General features: G+C 33.6%; 1 protein-coding gene across 3 annotated transcripts in view; it reads right to left on the bottom strand.

Annotated features, from left to right (window-relative positions):
• Nucleotides 1–443: 443 nt before the first annotated feature.
• LOC129910990 (transcriptional regulator ovo) overlaps nucleotides 444–17198 on the bottom strand; it is a 38773-nt gene continuing 22018 nt past the window's right edge. The window contains exons 1-5 of one of the 3 annotated variants that reach the window (XM_055988613.1): nucleotides 13530–13830; nucleotides 5497–6795; nucleotides 4325–5427; nucleotides 1190–1627; nucleotides 444–1118 (exon numbers count right to left, since the gene is read on the bottom strand). In XM_055988613.1, coding sequence (XP_055844588.1) covers nucleotides 933–1118; nucleotides 1190–1627; nucleotides 4325–5427; nucleotides 5497–6795; nucleotides 13530–13629 — 3126 coding nt within the window. In that variant the 5' untranslated portion in view covers nucleotides 13630–13830 and the 3' untranslated portion in view covers nucleotides 444–932. Of the gene's footprint in view, nucleotides 1119–1189; nucleotides 1628–4324; nucleotides 5428–5496; nucleotides 6796–13529; nucleotides 13831–17198 lie in introns of those variants that run through there. The other 2 variants (XM_055988612.1, XM_055988614.1) reach the window with 2 other exon arrangements.

The following is a 17198-nucleotide window of genomic DNA, read 5'->3' as shown; positions in this document are numbered from 1 at the left end:
TTTCTTAATTCTAATCGTATTCAGTTATAGTTTAGTTGGTGGTTTTATTTTTTAAGTTTTTTTTATTCGGATTTATTCGTCGTTTTTTCTTCTATGTGAACTTAGTTTTCTAGTTTTTTTTATAAACAAAGAGGAATTATTAACTTCCCTCAAAACTTAAAATATAATTCTCTTAAACTATATTTTTTATATAATTTTCCATCACCATATTTGATTGCACAATTTACCCGAATTGTAGTTTGTTTTAATTATTTTGATTATTTCTTTTATCTCCTTATATTCGCTTGCCTCTTAAGAATTCTTCTCTAAGAAAAATTAAAAAGGAGTTTTTTTTTTCCTGGTTGTTGCTGCTTAATTGTCTGCCCATAAACAAACTTCCAAAAAAACCTTAACTAATAATATTAAACTAAAGTATAAATGAAAAATACAAAAAAAAAATAAAATACATTATTAAATTTTATTCTTAAATTAAAAATTAAGAGATTCAATATCAGTACAGTTTGTGATTATTTATTTTATTTTAATTAAACTTAAATATATTTTGTTTGTAACTTATAACCTAAAATATACATTTGGAATGATAAGATGCTTTCATTTATGGGCAGTGAAGCCGAGTTTTATTTTGTTTTTTAAGATAAAAGCTTGCTCAGAAAGAAACGAAAAGAACTCTCAATCTTAAATGTTTGAGATTTTTCGTTTGATAATTTATTTAATTTTTTTGTTTTTCTTCTTAAAAATAACAAAATTCTTTGTATGTAAATAATAATAAAAATAATAAAAATAAAAAACAAAAACTTCATAAAAATAAAAAATAGAAATTCAATGTATAAAAAAAAAAATCAACAAAAAATAATTAAGAAGAAAAATTCATAATACAAACGAAGAAAACAGAATTCACTTTTTCAGTTAGTTTTTAAAAAATTATTTCTGACTTAATTATGAACCGGCATTGGCAATTGGCCTAGCAAGTTATTCGCAAATTGCGAATTTGTAAACTTAAAATGACGCTTATCATAGAACTTGAGCAATGCCGGTGAATAGGGATGATTTTCTTTGAGGTGAAGATAATGAACTTCTGGTTCACAGGTTGTGTGACCACATTCTTCGCACACGTACATCTAAAATTAAATAAAAAATAATATTATAGCATTTTTCCATAGAGAGAATTTTTATTTATAATAAAACTCACCTTAGCTCTACGCTCCTTATAAGCGTATTGATGTTGCACGCTGTGCACTTTAAGGCAGTGAGATTCGAGTGAACACCTTTGGGTGAAGCTCTTTTCGCACAAATTGCACTTGTATGGACGGACACCGGTGTGGGTTCGGGTGTGACGCTTCAAATCGAAAGTATCATTGAAGCCTTTGCCGCAAAACGTGCACAAGTATCTCTTGATTTCCGAATGACATTTCATATGACGATTCAGCAGTCTTTGCAAGGTGAATGTCTTTGAACAAATGCGGCAGATAAATTTCGATGGATCATCCTCACAGACAGGAGCAACAGCAACTTTATTCTTTTCATCTTCGCGTATGCGATGACCATGGTTGTTCTCGATGGCTAGGGGATTTTTGATGCCATGACCACCGTTCACGAATTCCAATTGCACCTCAGGCGGTAGTCCCAACTATAAAAAGAAAGAAAGAAAGAAAGACGAAAACGATAAAAAAAAAAGAAACAATCATAAATAAATGTATAAAGCATTAAAAATTGAAGGATACAAAAGATTCTTATTAAGGAAAACATAAACTGGATTTTATAATTTATTGTTCTTTCATCCGGTCAAGAAGAATATTTTATTGGAAATGTTTGTTTGCAATGAGAAAATTTACTTGGTACTTGGTTATGTGGTTATGCAAAATATGAAAAAGTGGAATCTTAACATTGGATTAAAAATTGTTAAGCAAGAAATAAAGAAGCATTTTTGTGTCATATTATTACTGATGTTTATATACTCCACAGGTAGGTGGTAATTAAAAGTAAGTATTTTTGTTACAAGACATGTCGAAAATGTTGTTTCTTCCGGTACAACAGAGGGTCATGAGTTAGAAATGTTGGTCAACATTTATAAACTGACTGACCGCACTCTTGTAATCGTAGCAGGGCGAATCGAATTTTGTGGAAGAGATCACTTGAACTTTTATTAGTTATTTTGGTGTGGTTTTCCCGAATGCAATGGAAAACGTAAGGCCGCTTGCAGATACTACTTTTTCGCAATAACGTGCTTAGCGACAAATTTTCCCAAAGTCATTGTGTTGTATGCAGTGAATTGGTGGTCAATTTTTGTGTGGAACATATTTACGCCGCAAACTTTTACGCCCGCCAAAAATCTATTGAAGTTTAATTGCCTGATGTTACGCAAAACTTTATGTGCGAGCGGACTTCCACATTGACACCGCACTGTTCGGTGCCCAACACAAATTTTAGTTGATCTCACTGGCTAAGGATAATGTGCAAAGTTTTGTTCAGCATTTGTGTGATTTGTTTGGTAGTAGTGGTTGTCAGGCAAAATTACCCGACACACTTAGACCCTTATGGATCCATTGTGATACAACAGGCGGTTAACACCAACACCAAAGAGCAGCTTGGATGCAAATCTTTTAACCACACGACCAAACAATTACAAGGTTTAAATTAAACAAAAAGCAAGTATCGTTAAAATGACATTCGGAAACAATTAACAGGGTTCGAAAATAAAATTACACTTTCGGAATTCCCGTTTGAAAAGTAATTCATTCCGCTTGAAATAGAATACAAAATATTGGTGTTCGATTTTTTTTTACTTTCGGAACGAATGCAGAAAACAAATGCGTACTAGGACTTAGCCCATAATGAGAGCGCAAAACATTCAAAATGCGCACATTGTTTATTAACATTGGTAAACAAAATTCCCCTTTTTTTTAGTGTAAAATCTTATTTTACAATTTTTATACACATTTCATGCAGGACCTCAAATTTTTGGAACATTAGAATTTGAACGCTGTTTTGTTCTTCTTTTTCTAAATTTAATGTTGTTAAAGCACTTTATACTGATACATTTAAATTTCTTCTAAATTTAATGTTGTTAAAGCACTTTATACTGATACATTTAAATATATGAACATTGAACATGTATGTATATGAAATTCTGCGACGTCATTCCGATTATCGCCAAAAAATTCTCTTTTCAGATTCCATACCAAAACCTCGACGCAAATTCTGTTTTATACAAAACCGAGATGAGAACGTCATCGACTACAAGTATGCAAGTAACAGCTCGGAATGAAGATGGTTTTTCGTTTGACATTGATTTTCCGTATTAGAAATTTCAAATAGGAAACAACCATTGAATTTGCCGCAGTAAAAACCCTCTCTTACTTTTCCTACTTTGTTCAAAACACAATCTTTTCAGTAAACTTTAAAATCTGATTTGTAAACTTCATTATTAAAATTACTGGTCAAATTAGTTTAACTTAAAGCAAAAACACATAAAGAAGTTCCTTTGGTTTAAACGGACAAGCACCTCAATTTTTTTTTTTTTTAAGTTTTTGAAGTTGTTATTTGATTTCTGTGATACCCTGACTCTTTTTCTAAATTTGCAAGAATTCCGTTGTATTCTTCAAAAATTCTCCTAACCACCTTTCAAACTATCAGCCTTTTGAAAGCTTAAGAACAGATTCACATGTTTTATTATTCTCCGAAAACGTGCGTACACACAAACATTTAAAAAAAATGTTTTTTTTGGTTACGGGGACATTGAAACGTGTTGGTTAGATCTTAGTTTCCGGTATGCAAAAGTGAACCAATTTCAATAATATTTAATGAGAAGTTAACAACCCACAAAAAACATTTAAAATTTTTTTAGGATGCTGTACTGATGGCGACCTATCTTGAAAGCATTTGTAGGCTTATATTTTCTAGCCGGTATTTTTTAATTCTAAAATTCTTAATTTTAAGCAACTATCATAAAACCTTTTAATTTTTATTGTATGGGAAAATTAAAAAGGATATTTTTGAAGCTTCATTTCTGAATATTCTTAAAGATCAGATGAGAACATTAATAAGTAAAATTGAATAAGGAAAATATTTACAGGTCAAAAATAAAAAAACAGAAACATAGTCAATATCAACAACAACTCACAAACAAACAAATAAATATCACCTCTACTAACAAATGAGGAAAACATAAAAAATATCACAATTTCTTTGTAGGCGCGAACACACTTCCTCCCACTAAACTTGAACCCATACCCAGTAGAATACTGGTAATGTAAAAACAAAAAAAAAAAAAACATAAAGAAAGTGTGTTCTGTCTCAAAAAAGAAGGAATATTTTAGATGCTTACCGTTTGCTGTATTATATGAAATTTGGTATCATCCAGCGGTGGTATGTGCGGCGATAAAGTGGGGGTGCCACAAAATTCTGTAACACCACCACTCGCCAACACTGTACCATTTGTTTCGATTCCTAGACGTTGTTGGTGTGTGAATTGTTGTGACTGTGGAGCCTGCCTCTTGAACTGAGATCTTGGACTTACACTTTGGATGATGGGCTTGGCATCGACTGGATCCAAAGTACCAGTCGACGCATTCGACATCTGGTGACTACTGCTCGACGAAGGCGATGGCAGCGACAGATTGCTATTGTCACTGCCCATGTGATGGTAGTTGCTGTTGTTTAAAGCATGGGACAGCATTCCCTGATGATGGTTGTTGTGATGATGAGAATGCTGCTGTTGCTGTTGTTGCTGCTGCTGGTGTTGTACATGCGGATGATGATGATGGTGATGAGGGTGAGAGCTATGCTGTTGCTGCTGCTGTTGTTGCTGGTTTGAGAAATGATGATGCTGTTGCTGTTGCTGCTGATGATGGTGCTGCTGTTGCAGATGCATGTGGGCTTGCTGATAACTTGGCGGTGGTGTTGACTCTTGATACAACTTGCTATTTTGCAGGTGGAATCTTGAAGTGTCAAAGCAATTCCCACCACCCCCACGAGAACTATTCGGTCCCGGTGTATTTGTTATGTGAGTCATAAGATTTTCATGGAACGCATCCATGCAATTAACGCCATCGGTTTGAATAATCGAATCAGGAGTGAGGGAAGGCGTCGAAGCCAACTCCAACTCCTGACCCGGACTTGGAGAATCGTCACTGGGCAGGCGCTGTAGAAATGAACTCAAATCTACAGCATCTGAAAGGGTATCCAAGATGTGATCGCCCGATGACGAAAACGTTAGCGTCGCTGTGAACTGAAGTGGATCAACCACTTCGGACATCATGGAGTCATTAACATCGTATCCACCGTTGTTTCCTCCATTTCCATGGCCATTGCCATAGCAATTTTGATTGTTGTTCCCATTATGCAAAAGTCCTTGTTGAGTAAAATTGCTAATATCAATTTTCTGATCATACTCAATGTCGGGCTCGTCCTTCAGGATAATACCGTAAGCTGCGTGATTGAACATGGGATACTTTGGATTAAGACCATTCATATGATTACCATTTGAAGTATTATTACCGAGACCATTGGCGAATGCCGCCGTTGACCCAAGGTGTGTCATGTCGGGTGAGTTCCCTTGGCCACTTCCCCCGGCCCCGCCTATACCATCACCACTCCCACCGCCGCCCATTAAATAGGCGGCAGCATTTTGTATCAGAAAATTACTATTCGCCGCGTTAAAGGAATTCATATTGTTGCCAAGGCCTTGAGCCTTTAGACTCTCGTAGAAAGGTGGAAGTGAACCTGAGGGTGGACTATTTGGACCGTAATTAGATCGTCCGTCACGTCCTCCTCCCATACCACCTCCTCCGCCACCTGTGCCGCTGCCTAGGCTACCGCTATTTGCCGCACTATTGCCGCTACCGCTGCCAAATTGACCACCAACACTAAAGTTCAGACCAGCTGCTCCTCCGTTTTGGTGACCGCCTGCGGAATTTTGACCAGAGTTACCGGCTGAACCGTTATTTGAAGATCGGCCGTGACCTGCTGCTGCAGCTAGAATGCCGCTCAGTTTAGCAAGTCGTGGATGGGCGAGCACCGCTCTCGCTGCCAAAATCGCACTTCGTCGTCTAGCCTCCCGAATGCGTCGCTCACGTTCGGCCGCCTTCTCTTCGTCTTCGAATTCGCTTCTTCGCTTTGGAACGTGATAATCAATGGGCTGATCTTGTTCTGGACCCAAATGAGCCAGTGACAGAGCTAATGGAAGGCGGGTATCGTGTGAATCTCTGGGTTTGGGTGTTCTTTGGATAACCGAACACCTTACTGCCGGTTCGGGAGGTGGCGGTGGGCTTGGACGTGTTTCCGCTGGTGGCGGTGTTTTTGTCGTTCTCAAGCTAAGAGGTTTCTCCTCGGGAATGACTGGTTTCTCATCAACAATTAACTTGTGATCTTCTGTGTCAGAGTCAGTTTCGGAGACAGGTTCGTCGTCTTCGCAGGATGCAATTGGCGGAACGGCAGCTACAACAACCTCGGTGGGATATTCTTTGCGTTGGGCTTGTGTCAGAACATGACCACGACTGCCATAAGGATGATCACCGCCAAGTATTGAGGAGAAAAAACGTCTTGGTCGAGGCGGTGGCGATGAAATACTCTCTTCGGAAGGTGGCGCTGGTGTTGGTGAAGGTGGACTTTTATCGTCGGCAGTTCGGCTATTCGCACTGGTTGTTGGCAGGGAAGTAGATGGAGTGGGTGTCGTCGATTCTAATGACGAGCGAATATTTTTGGTGTAAGTGGTATGATGTAGGGGTGATGGTAATTTTGTTGGCTCGGGGGATGATGGTGGAGCCAAGCGATTGTCTTCGTGGAAGATATCACGAACTGAAAATAAATTTAAAAAATAAGAGATGCATTAATAATTTTGTATTATAAATATTTTTAACGAGCTTTATAGGTATTGGAAGATATAAATGCGATGCGCCATGATTTAAGTAAAGTGGATATATTACTAAGAGCCCCTGTTTAGACAATTTTCATTAATGCTAATGTTCTCACAATGAAATGTGAAAATACAATTTTTATCATTTTATTCTTTTCAAATAAAAATTTGCAAGATGCCTTCATAAGCTCTAAAGCCTTGAAAGCATTACATTAAAAAATGGATAAATGGCAAAGCTAAGGGGATTGAATCGGGCTAGAGTGATTGTTGATAGTTAACGGTCACATTGCATTTTTTTTTGTTTGCTCTTCATCCCGTAAAGTAACAACAAAGGTGCAATAGAACGATATCAACTATTCTACATCATCTTAGCCGATACTATCCAAAGACTATAAGATTCAAATCAAAAACCGTAACAAGATCCTTGCAGTAACTTGTAGAAACAAAAAGGATACCAATGAACACAAAAACAAAGTGTTAACATAGGTATTAAATTTATTTACTCGAATGTAACTCCAAAAAGAACTTGTACATCCAACTAATTTATTCAGAGGTAGATACATTAGAACATAAACCAAAAGTAACTACCTACATGATTTTAAAGTACCTGAAATGTTGACATTGTAGTTAGCTGCCACAATGAGACAAAAGGTCCTTATTTTAAAACAACAGATTTTTTGGGTTTATGGGATAAAATAATAAACAATGGATTACTGGATTAGTATTTATTGTACCTGGCGTTAGTAGTACTGTGTATTTATTCAGTTTCCTCTTCTGCAATTTTTTTTTCATTAAGGAAAGAGGCATTTGTAAACAAAATCACAGAGTGTATGGTTTAGGTTCTATATCTTTGCCACCGGGTACAAAGGTTTGCCAGAAAATGCGATTTAAGTTGAGCTAATGTATGGAAATCGATGCATTTTTGAGCATTGATCCTCTTATTTTTATAGGAAAGAGTTGCTCTAAATTTATATTTTTGATACTAAATAAAAGAGCAAAAAGAGCTTATTCTTATTTCATCAAAACCCGAAAAGTGCAATTTTGTGACTTAACCCCTTTGTAGCCGGGTCCAAAGATATAATTTATTTAGGGCGATTTTATTCAGTCGAAGTTGAATATAACTTTAGGATTTTTAGTTTCAACTTGAGAATTTGGTTTTATTCACTGAAAGTTGAAGTTTTCAAATGTCAAATACCTACTTAATCTAGAGTTTATCAACTTTAGATATTCTCAACTCCCGGAAATATTAGAAGTTTGCCGAGCTTATTTAAAACTTTACTGTAGTGAACGGCGTTCCTTTTTGTTGCCTATATTAGATAAAGCTACATTCCGATAATTACCATGGCTAAAAAAGGTGTAAAATCCTTTTGAAAAGAATTCTTGAACCATCAGGAAAATAAACAAATTGTTTCATTCAATTGTTCAAGACTAGAGTTTAGTTTATTTGGCATACGAGAGCCATTTAGTAATTTAGACTAGAGTAATTGATTGGTATACAAAAAGGAAAGCAGTTAAGGTTGTAGCGTTTGCTGCTATGCCGATATACCAAGAAGATTTTTATTTGGGTTTGGACTCAGTCAAATAAAGAACTTAGACGATTCTGAACAAAAAAAAAGAAGAATATTGTGTAGATGGGATTCTGCTTTTGCTATGAATAGGTTAAAATATGCTTTTTGTGGCATATTGATTCTAGATTAAGCCATGAAAAAGCTGCCTGAGCTATTGGTTCACTCAGTTTTATAAAAGCAGATTCGATGCAAATAAATTACAAAATTGGTTTCTGTAAATAACGATAAACGAAACTTGGATACACCATTCTAATGACTTATCAATTAAATTCAGTAATTGGAAAACTGGTAAATAAAAATTATTAGGTAGGTACGTACAAACTCGTACAAAATCGTGGAATTAGGTACCTACGATTTAATCTGCTTGATAACGACTTTATTTATTTTTTTTTTTTTCTATTTTAAGAATTGCTTTCGAAAGACAAAGATTTTCATCAAGTTTGGATTAAGTTACTAAAGCCATTTTTTTTAGTAAGAGCAAATAGAAATTTTAACTTTGAAAATAAATTGCACAGTGCTGCTCCCCGCAAAACCTCCACACAAGTGGATAGAGCAATCACAAGGAATTGTGGGTGTTTTAGTCAACTCCCACGATTTTTACTGATATAAACAAAGAATTCAGTTTGAACGGGCCAAGTTGTATGAGGAGTAAGCAAGATAATATATACTGCAGAATACCATGGAACGATATTTCTAGCCCGTAAATTAGATATTCACTCATGGCCATGACCCCAAACATCAAAAATATACACATATGAACAAAAAAAATTGAGTATCGGACATAAAAATAGATGTTTGTCAACTCCATGGAACATTTATAGAATTATGTCAAGGATAAGACTGGGCAAACAAAATTCAATAATTCAAACTTTGGGCCGAAATCAAAGAACAGTGCTACTCTATCCAACACTCTCATAAGAGGGTGTGTATTTTACCGATCTGTCATCTGTTGAATCCGGTGACATTACGAATGCGACGAATTCTATGGGTTGGGACCTTTACCTCTTTCGGGATGCAATTCAACTGATGAAGTTACAGAATTTTTACCTGCTCTATAGGACAAGTGTAGGTTTCTATTTAAAAAAAAGTCGAGGTTTAAATCAAAACCATCATAACGATGATGGAGAAGACCAAAAAAGTGGTTTTGCGTCTATCGGCCTGTAGATGGATGGATTTGCTTGAAAATTGGTAACAGATTAAAACAGGTTCGTGAAGACTGTCAAATGTGTTTGTTGTTGTTTTCTGTTTTGGGATATTTCTCACAAAACTATTCTGTCCTATCCTGCTCTGGGGCCAATTCCGCAAGTGAGTTTTTCTTTGTAAGTACTTCTGTGCCTTGTTCGCAAGGCAATTTACACTTTTTTTTCGTGTACACAGAAAAACACTCTCTTGCTGAATTGCGCCCCGGGCCCTATTGCACCAACCACTTTGCACTTTGCATTTTGCAAATTTGCCCTTTAACTTTGCAAATTCTGTTGCACCAAACTCCAATTTGCAAAGAGGAAATTATTTTTTTGAAAAGTAAAACAAAAATTCCTTCTTTGCAAATTTTGTTGCACCAACCACCAATTTGCAAAGCACAAAGTACTTTTCTGAAAAGTGCAAACTTTTGCAAATTTGCAGAGAATTCTTCGATTTCGTTTCGCACCAACCAAAAAAACTTTGCACTTTCCATATCAAATTCTGCAAAGTTTTGCAATAATATGCAAAGACAAAATTTCGTTTGCGGGTGGCCATTTCTCGTGTAAAGTTCGGGTATATTAAATGATAATTTCAAATGAATCGCTTTGAATGACTTTTTGAAGATAGAGTATAATAGTAATAGGTACGTGAGTGATGTTAAATTAAGAATGAATTTTGAAATTAGGAATAATTAACTATTGGGAATATTTAACTATGATTACTATGTGAAAAGAAGTTGAAGTGGCATTAATAGAATTTGTTGTGTTCTTTTTACAAATCATTTAGGAATGATTTGTTGTAAGATAATGATAAATTGTCAAAGGAATTTTATTTTTAGAATAATTCAAATTCCTTTATTATAACCGAAAATCATGTTTTTATTCAAAATAAATTTTCTCTCATCATTTCCAAAATTTCATTTTAACTTAATTTTTCCGCTGATTAATAAAAGTACCTATTACAAATGTTTGAATTGTCTTGAAAACCAAACATCTTATTTCTTGAATCAACAACTCACTAAACTCGTATCATGAAGTGAGTTGGAAAAAGTTACGAATCGTGACTATTTGACACTTCAAAAGGAGTTTAGAAACCATTTCAAATAGTTAGAAATTGTAATTAAACAATAGACCATTTAGTTCGATAATATAAAATAAAGAACGCATCTCTGCCCTCTGCTTCATGGCCACATAGCCTCCTCTAGAATTGTTAACCACCTTATTCAAAATTATCCGTCATTCAAAGAATGATTGCAATTTAAAAGTTAAAATAATAAATAATGAAATTATATTGATATTAAAAATTCTATTAGTTTCTTCTTTAAACAAATTACAATAAAGCAACAGCCTAAATAACTATAACCAAAATAACAAATGATAGAGTAAAGTACAACAAAATTTCATAAGATATCGTTGCTTAACCTTCCGATGACAACAGGCTTGATTTTTCTTTCTTTGTTTTTTTTTTTAGATACAATTATTGTTTTTTTTTTTTTTTTGTGAATATTCTATTTTCTGATTCTGTTAAACCCTATGAAGTGTTATGATCAAATATATAATTTTTATTATACCTAAAAGTATTTTTTTTTTTAATTTAATTTTAGGACAGCCAAAAAGTGTGTTGTAATCGGATAATTAAGTAAAAAAGGAAGATTTCAACCTTTTTTAACAACGAAAAAAAGTTGAAACTAATTATTGCTTTACTTTGCAAATTTTCAAACTACGCAAAGTTCCATTTTTAGTTGGTGCAACGCCCGCACTTTTTGCTTTGCAAGAAAACATCAAAAATTGCAAAGTGCAAAGTGGGGAACTTTTAATTTTTAGTGCAACACTTTGCAGAAAAGTATTGTTTTGCAAAATTGCAAAATGCAAAGTGCAAAGTGGCTGGTGCAATAGGGCCCTGATCTTACTACATATTTTCTCGTTGAACAGAACTATGGATACTTTGAACTACAAGAGCAAGTACGTGCTATCCAGTCGTTCATTTTATTTCATATTGGAAAACGTTAAGGAAATTTTAAGAAGTATTAAACCATAGCAAAAAATTGAGAGATATCAGGTATTTTTGAACTTTTGATGGTAATCATGTGTATACCGTGCGTCCCGAAATGGTTAAGATTTAAGTATCTTAGCCCTTTCGGGACGCACTGATTTAAAAGAAAATTGCAAAAAACGAGACGGACAATATTTTGATAAATTGCTTCAATGCCGAAACTATCTATCACTTAATTTGCTTGATATCATTTCATAACAGGTACTTGTTAACATACTAACAAAGTGCTAAAAGTATTCACATAAATAGCTACAAAAATACAAACATAATTTTATTTTACACCATCATTAGAAAAAAATCTTCAAACAAGACTCAAAAAACAAAATTAGCAACAACAAATATATACATTGTATATAAAGAAGTGCCATGGTATATAAACAACTACATAGAAACATTGCAATGGCTATAACCAGCGTTGCCGCGAAGAAAAAAGCAGAGAGGGCCATTTTGAATTTTTTTGAGGGCCATTTGACAAAATTGTGGGCCAAATATTTTACTAACAAAATTTTCCTAAAAACATAAAAATGCAATTTATTAAAAATTTTATTTATTCTTTTTTAATTGTTTAAAGCATTAGTAGCCGATTTCATAAACATTTAACAGGCTTTTAAAATTTTAAATGACGTTTTTGTATGGGGCACAAAAAACGATAAATATTTAAAAGGCCTTTATTGGCCATACATTTGTTAAATCTTATTAGTTTACAAAAGAAATTAAAAAAAAAACACAGATGTACATTTTAAACTTTTAATTCACAGACATCTTTTAGCTTTGAGCCACTTATTAAAAATAAATAAATACAACTGACGTGAGAAAAATCAAATTACTAAACGAGATAAATTAATGAATTCAGTATACATAGGTACCTATTTATGTGTGGTGAATACACGTTGTAGTTGCGATGCATAGCGATGATATATATTTGATTTTGTAAAGCCTTTTAATTATTACTAAGCACCATATGAAGATGAATCTACTAAAACTTGGATTCGTGGGCCATTTCTAATTGGCCCGGGCAAAGGGCCAAAATATAAGATAGGGGGCCAAATGGCCCGATCGGGCACTTTGTGGCAACGCTGGCTATAACTGTAAAAGTACGGCTATGATAATGGCTTCTTCGAGAAAAAAAAAAAAAAAACTATTATGTATTTTATTTATCAGATTAAAAACTGTTTAATTTTTGTTTCTTATTGCAATAATAAATAGATCAACAGTAAATTAGAAATTTTATCCTATTTTTACACTATACAAACCCTTCCTTTATCTTTTTTTTGGGGCAAAAGTTGTTCCGTTCTTTTCTATAAATTCGAATTGGGTCCGCTACAATTTTTGCAAAGTAGAAAGAAAACACAGTGCGGTACTTTTTTTTAACAGTAGCAAACAAATTTTATATAAAAAGAAACAGGAATTTTAACTTTTTTAAGAATTTCACTAGACAAGGTTTAGAATAACGCGTCTTTAGTTCAACAAGTCGCCATCGACAAATGAAGAAAAGAACGGTTAATTTTTACAGGATGGTACAAAACAGAAAAACACAACAACAACACGACAGCTAGGTTGCGGCCTTTTGTTTTTTTTTTTTGCTTGATTTTTGTTGTTGTCGGTCGGATGCATGAAAGACGAGCAAAATCGTTGCTACTGTTGCTAGAGCTTTCGCCCCGGTTTGGTTTTTTTTTTCTATTTTTGTTTACGCAACATGTTGTACCCTTTTTTGATTGAGAGAAAACGGTGTTGATGAGATATTCCGCTTGACATAACTGCCTTATCCTAAATGGCGTGTTATAAATTGTTTTTGAAAACAAAACTCTTCACTTCAGATATTCAAGGATTTTTTTAGAAATTTTAATCAAGATTTAAATGCACTTTGATCTTACATGGGTCATCGAGAAATTCGGTTTGATAATACTGCACAAATGTTAGAGAATCAGAGACGATGTAAACTACATCGCCATCCTCGATCAAAATGTCTTGCATTTTTTTGAATTTGGTTCATTTGAGATGAGAAACTTGATTATTTTTTTTCAAAACCGAAAGGTTTTTAATTTTATTTCGCGAGATTAGTTGTTGTTCTTCACCGAATAGGTACTGGGAATGTCAAACATGAAATGTGTGTTGAGAAAGTTGAAACGAAATCATGTTGTGTTTTGAAAACGGAATTTGGTGCAAAACAGTTGTAGATTTGTATTAAAATTGTAGTAGATTGGCATTGATTGAATGATAGCGGAGCGGTTGAGTAAACAAAAAGAAACAAATGATAAGAGTGGGAGAGAGAAAAAAGCTAAAAACAGCTTTTTCTTGAGCACGTGTAAAATGTGGAAACGAGAAAGAGCAGAAAATCTGTTCGATTTACAAATTTATTTGCGTCTAGTTTTTCGTTAGGCCAAGTTCACACTGCAAACAAATGAATAATTTTTTTTTTTTTAATATTTAAAACTTTTTTTTTTATAATTTAAGGACTAAGTTTTTTCTCAAAGCTCAATTAAAACTGGGAATATAAATAAGCTAAAAAAATAAATAGCTGCGTTCCTTTGGAAATATTTATCTACTGCTTAGTACTTAAAACTACTTTGAACTATTTTTGCTATACTGAAAAAGTAGTTCAATTCAGCTTTAAGTACTAAGCAGTAGATAAATATTTCCAAAGGAACACAGCTAATAAATGATCGAACAAAAATTATGTATGTATAGGGTAAAATGTCTTCTACAATGAGGTGCAAAAGCATAAGGGGTATTCAAGGGGTGTAAACTCTGAGTAAACCTCGTAAAGGTGTGTTTTTTATTACCACCGGTCTTAACTGGACAAAAAAACGGAGTCGGGGCTAAGCAATTTACATGTTAAATGCAACAACACTTTAGCCCCCTTGGGCTTAGTTGTTTAGCCCGTAAAATTCTCTGGGCTTAACGTTTTCAACAGATTTATACCTGTGCTACCAAATTAACTTGTTCGTAAATTGTTTAGAATTTGTTTAAAAACATCAAAACTGATGTTTGGAATGACAATTATTATTTTAAATATTTATTTAATATAGGCTGTGTTCCTTTGGGCTAAGCAAAGTACTTTTTAGTACTTCTGAATCCATTCAAAGACATTTTTTCTATAGAAGAAATGGAGTTGAATACAACCAGAAGTACTTAGCAGTAGATACTTTATGCCAAAGGAACACAGCTATAGTTACATAGTTAAACTTTTTATTTTTCAAAAACACACAAGAAACCCCAAAAGCGAAAAATATGACAACTTTATATTTTCTTGTGTCAGCTGATTTCGGAACATTTAGTATGCAGTGCTAACAATTTTTCTCGCTAAGCCCCGAGGCGTTTTTTTTTAATCAGTTAAGCCCGGTGGTAATAAAAAACACACCTAATATACCTAGCCCTATTTCATTTATAGCCCTGTTCCATTGGAGGTGGTAGTTTACTCGTGAGTAGAAATCTACTACAACAACTACACTTTCGTATCTCCTCAAGTAGAAGATCGTGTGTTATTTGTAGTACTAGATCTACTCATTAGTAAACTACGACCTCCAATGGAACAGGGCTTCCCGACAAACAATTTTGGTTCTATAAAGCCTTATAGATGCAATTGTTGCTTCTGTAAAGCATTATAGAAGCAAAATTGTTAGTAGGGTTATGGTGGTAGTTTACTATTCCTGATCAAAAAAAATACTACAACAATGCATTTGACAGTTCGTTCTCCACATTTTCCGTTTAACCAGGTTTACCAAGATTTTAAATCTTTGCATGAATACCTACCCCTATTGTCAAAATAGGCTTGTAATTTTGGTGAATGGCGTCAAAAATGTCAATGTTGCTTGATATCTAAGTTGGAGGCAGATAGACAGTTAAAACATAAGAAAACAGGCGATAACAAGCAAAACTGTTTAAGAATTATGAGAACTAGATGGTGCTACTAGGATCACTAGTTAATCTCTTCTCAAAAAGTAAATTTTCACTTTAAGAGGTATTCATGAAACGGTGTAAACTCTTGGTATAAACCTGATAAAAGTGGTAAACCTGATAAACATATAAATGTGCCAAAATTTTGTACGAGTTTGATAGTTATTTTACCACGTTTACCAATTTTTTAACGTTTACCCAGAGTTTACACCGTTTAATGAATATCCCTTCTATAAGAACGCTGGAAAAGAAGCATAACTGGAAAAACTCATTTCTTTTTCATTTTCAATTTATTGCCTTAATTTACTTGATATATCAAAACCGGGCGTTTGGTAAACGACAGTCAACACTTTCTCTCACATGCTAAAAACTGTTGACTGCTCCTGTGGTATGGAACTTCGTTAAGTTTAATTCAAGTTATAAAATCATCAAAAATATTTAGATATGAAAAAGAAATAAACGACAAAATCAAAATCACAAAAAATTTGAAAATAACGGAAAAATATTTTTTTTTTGATCCATTTCTTTTCAACTAGAAGTAAACCTCCCAAAGCTATGAAGTTAACTATCAAAATACAAATATCAAGTTTATATGACAGCTAAGCAATTATTATGAATGAAACTTTTAAGGTAGTTTTTATGGAATGAAAACAATCAGTTCAATCAGTTCTAAACATGTTTCAAACTATGTATGCAAATCTATCTAAGAATTCATTTTAAAACGCAGGCTCAGTTAAACGGCAAGTGTCAAAATCATGTTCACCTCTATTCAATATCAATCTAAATGACATTTATTGCACTGATTTTTTGACATGTGTCTTAACTACTAGTTTTTTTCAATTTATTTATGAATTTATAATGACATAGGTACTTAAAATAATATTTAAATATTTTATAAATTGTGTACATGCATTTATCCTTTAACTGGATCGTTTCTGGCTCTTGAGCAAATTATTATTTCGTCACATAGATTTTCTAATTAGATATTTTATGATTTTTATTCATTAAAATCTTAAAGCCATATAAGAACAAGTTCTATTTCCTCTTTATTCTATCTTCATTATACTTATTCTTCTATTTCTCTTAAACACGTTAATTGATTACCTGTTGCATCTTTATCTTTAAATACCCGTAGAATCATCAAAATCTTGATACAACTTTACACCAAAGGTATAAGAAGATGATGGTAAAGGTAGAAAGAAAGAAAAAAAAGTACCTACCCATACACAACTAAAAGATAATCATGCAACCAACATATTTAAAATGAAAAGACAAAAAAAAAATCCTTCTTTTCGTTTTAGTTCTGCTTCGTAAGTTAAAAGTAAGGTAATATTGTATTCCAGTCGGCAATTCACGGTCACTTCTACAATCTATACAGCTATTTTATATGCTTTATGCCTGGATGCGGGTATAAAATTATATTTTTTAAATTTTTTTTTTTTTTGTAGGTATGCCGGTTAGGTTGCTGGTTGTGGATGATGATGCCCTTTTCTTGTTTTTCTGTACCTACTCCTTCATCTATTTTCTTTTTTATAATTTTATTTTTATAGGACGACATTTTTTTTTTGTGGAATCTATGTTTAAATCTGAAAATGCAATTGAAATTCGCAGGTTTTTTTTATTGGAATCTCCTTAGCATTCACAAT

The sequence above is a fragment of the Episyrphus balteatus genome, chromosome 2, assembly GCF_945859705.1.
Source record: "Episyrphus balteatus chromosome 2, idEpiBalt1.1, whole genome shotgun sequence".
NCBI lineage: Eukaryota > Metazoa > Arthropoda > Insecta > Diptera > Syrphidae > Episyrphus > Episyrphus balteatus.
Note: the sequence above shows the minus strand (reverse complement) of the source record. Positions and strands in the feature narration are given on the sequence as shown.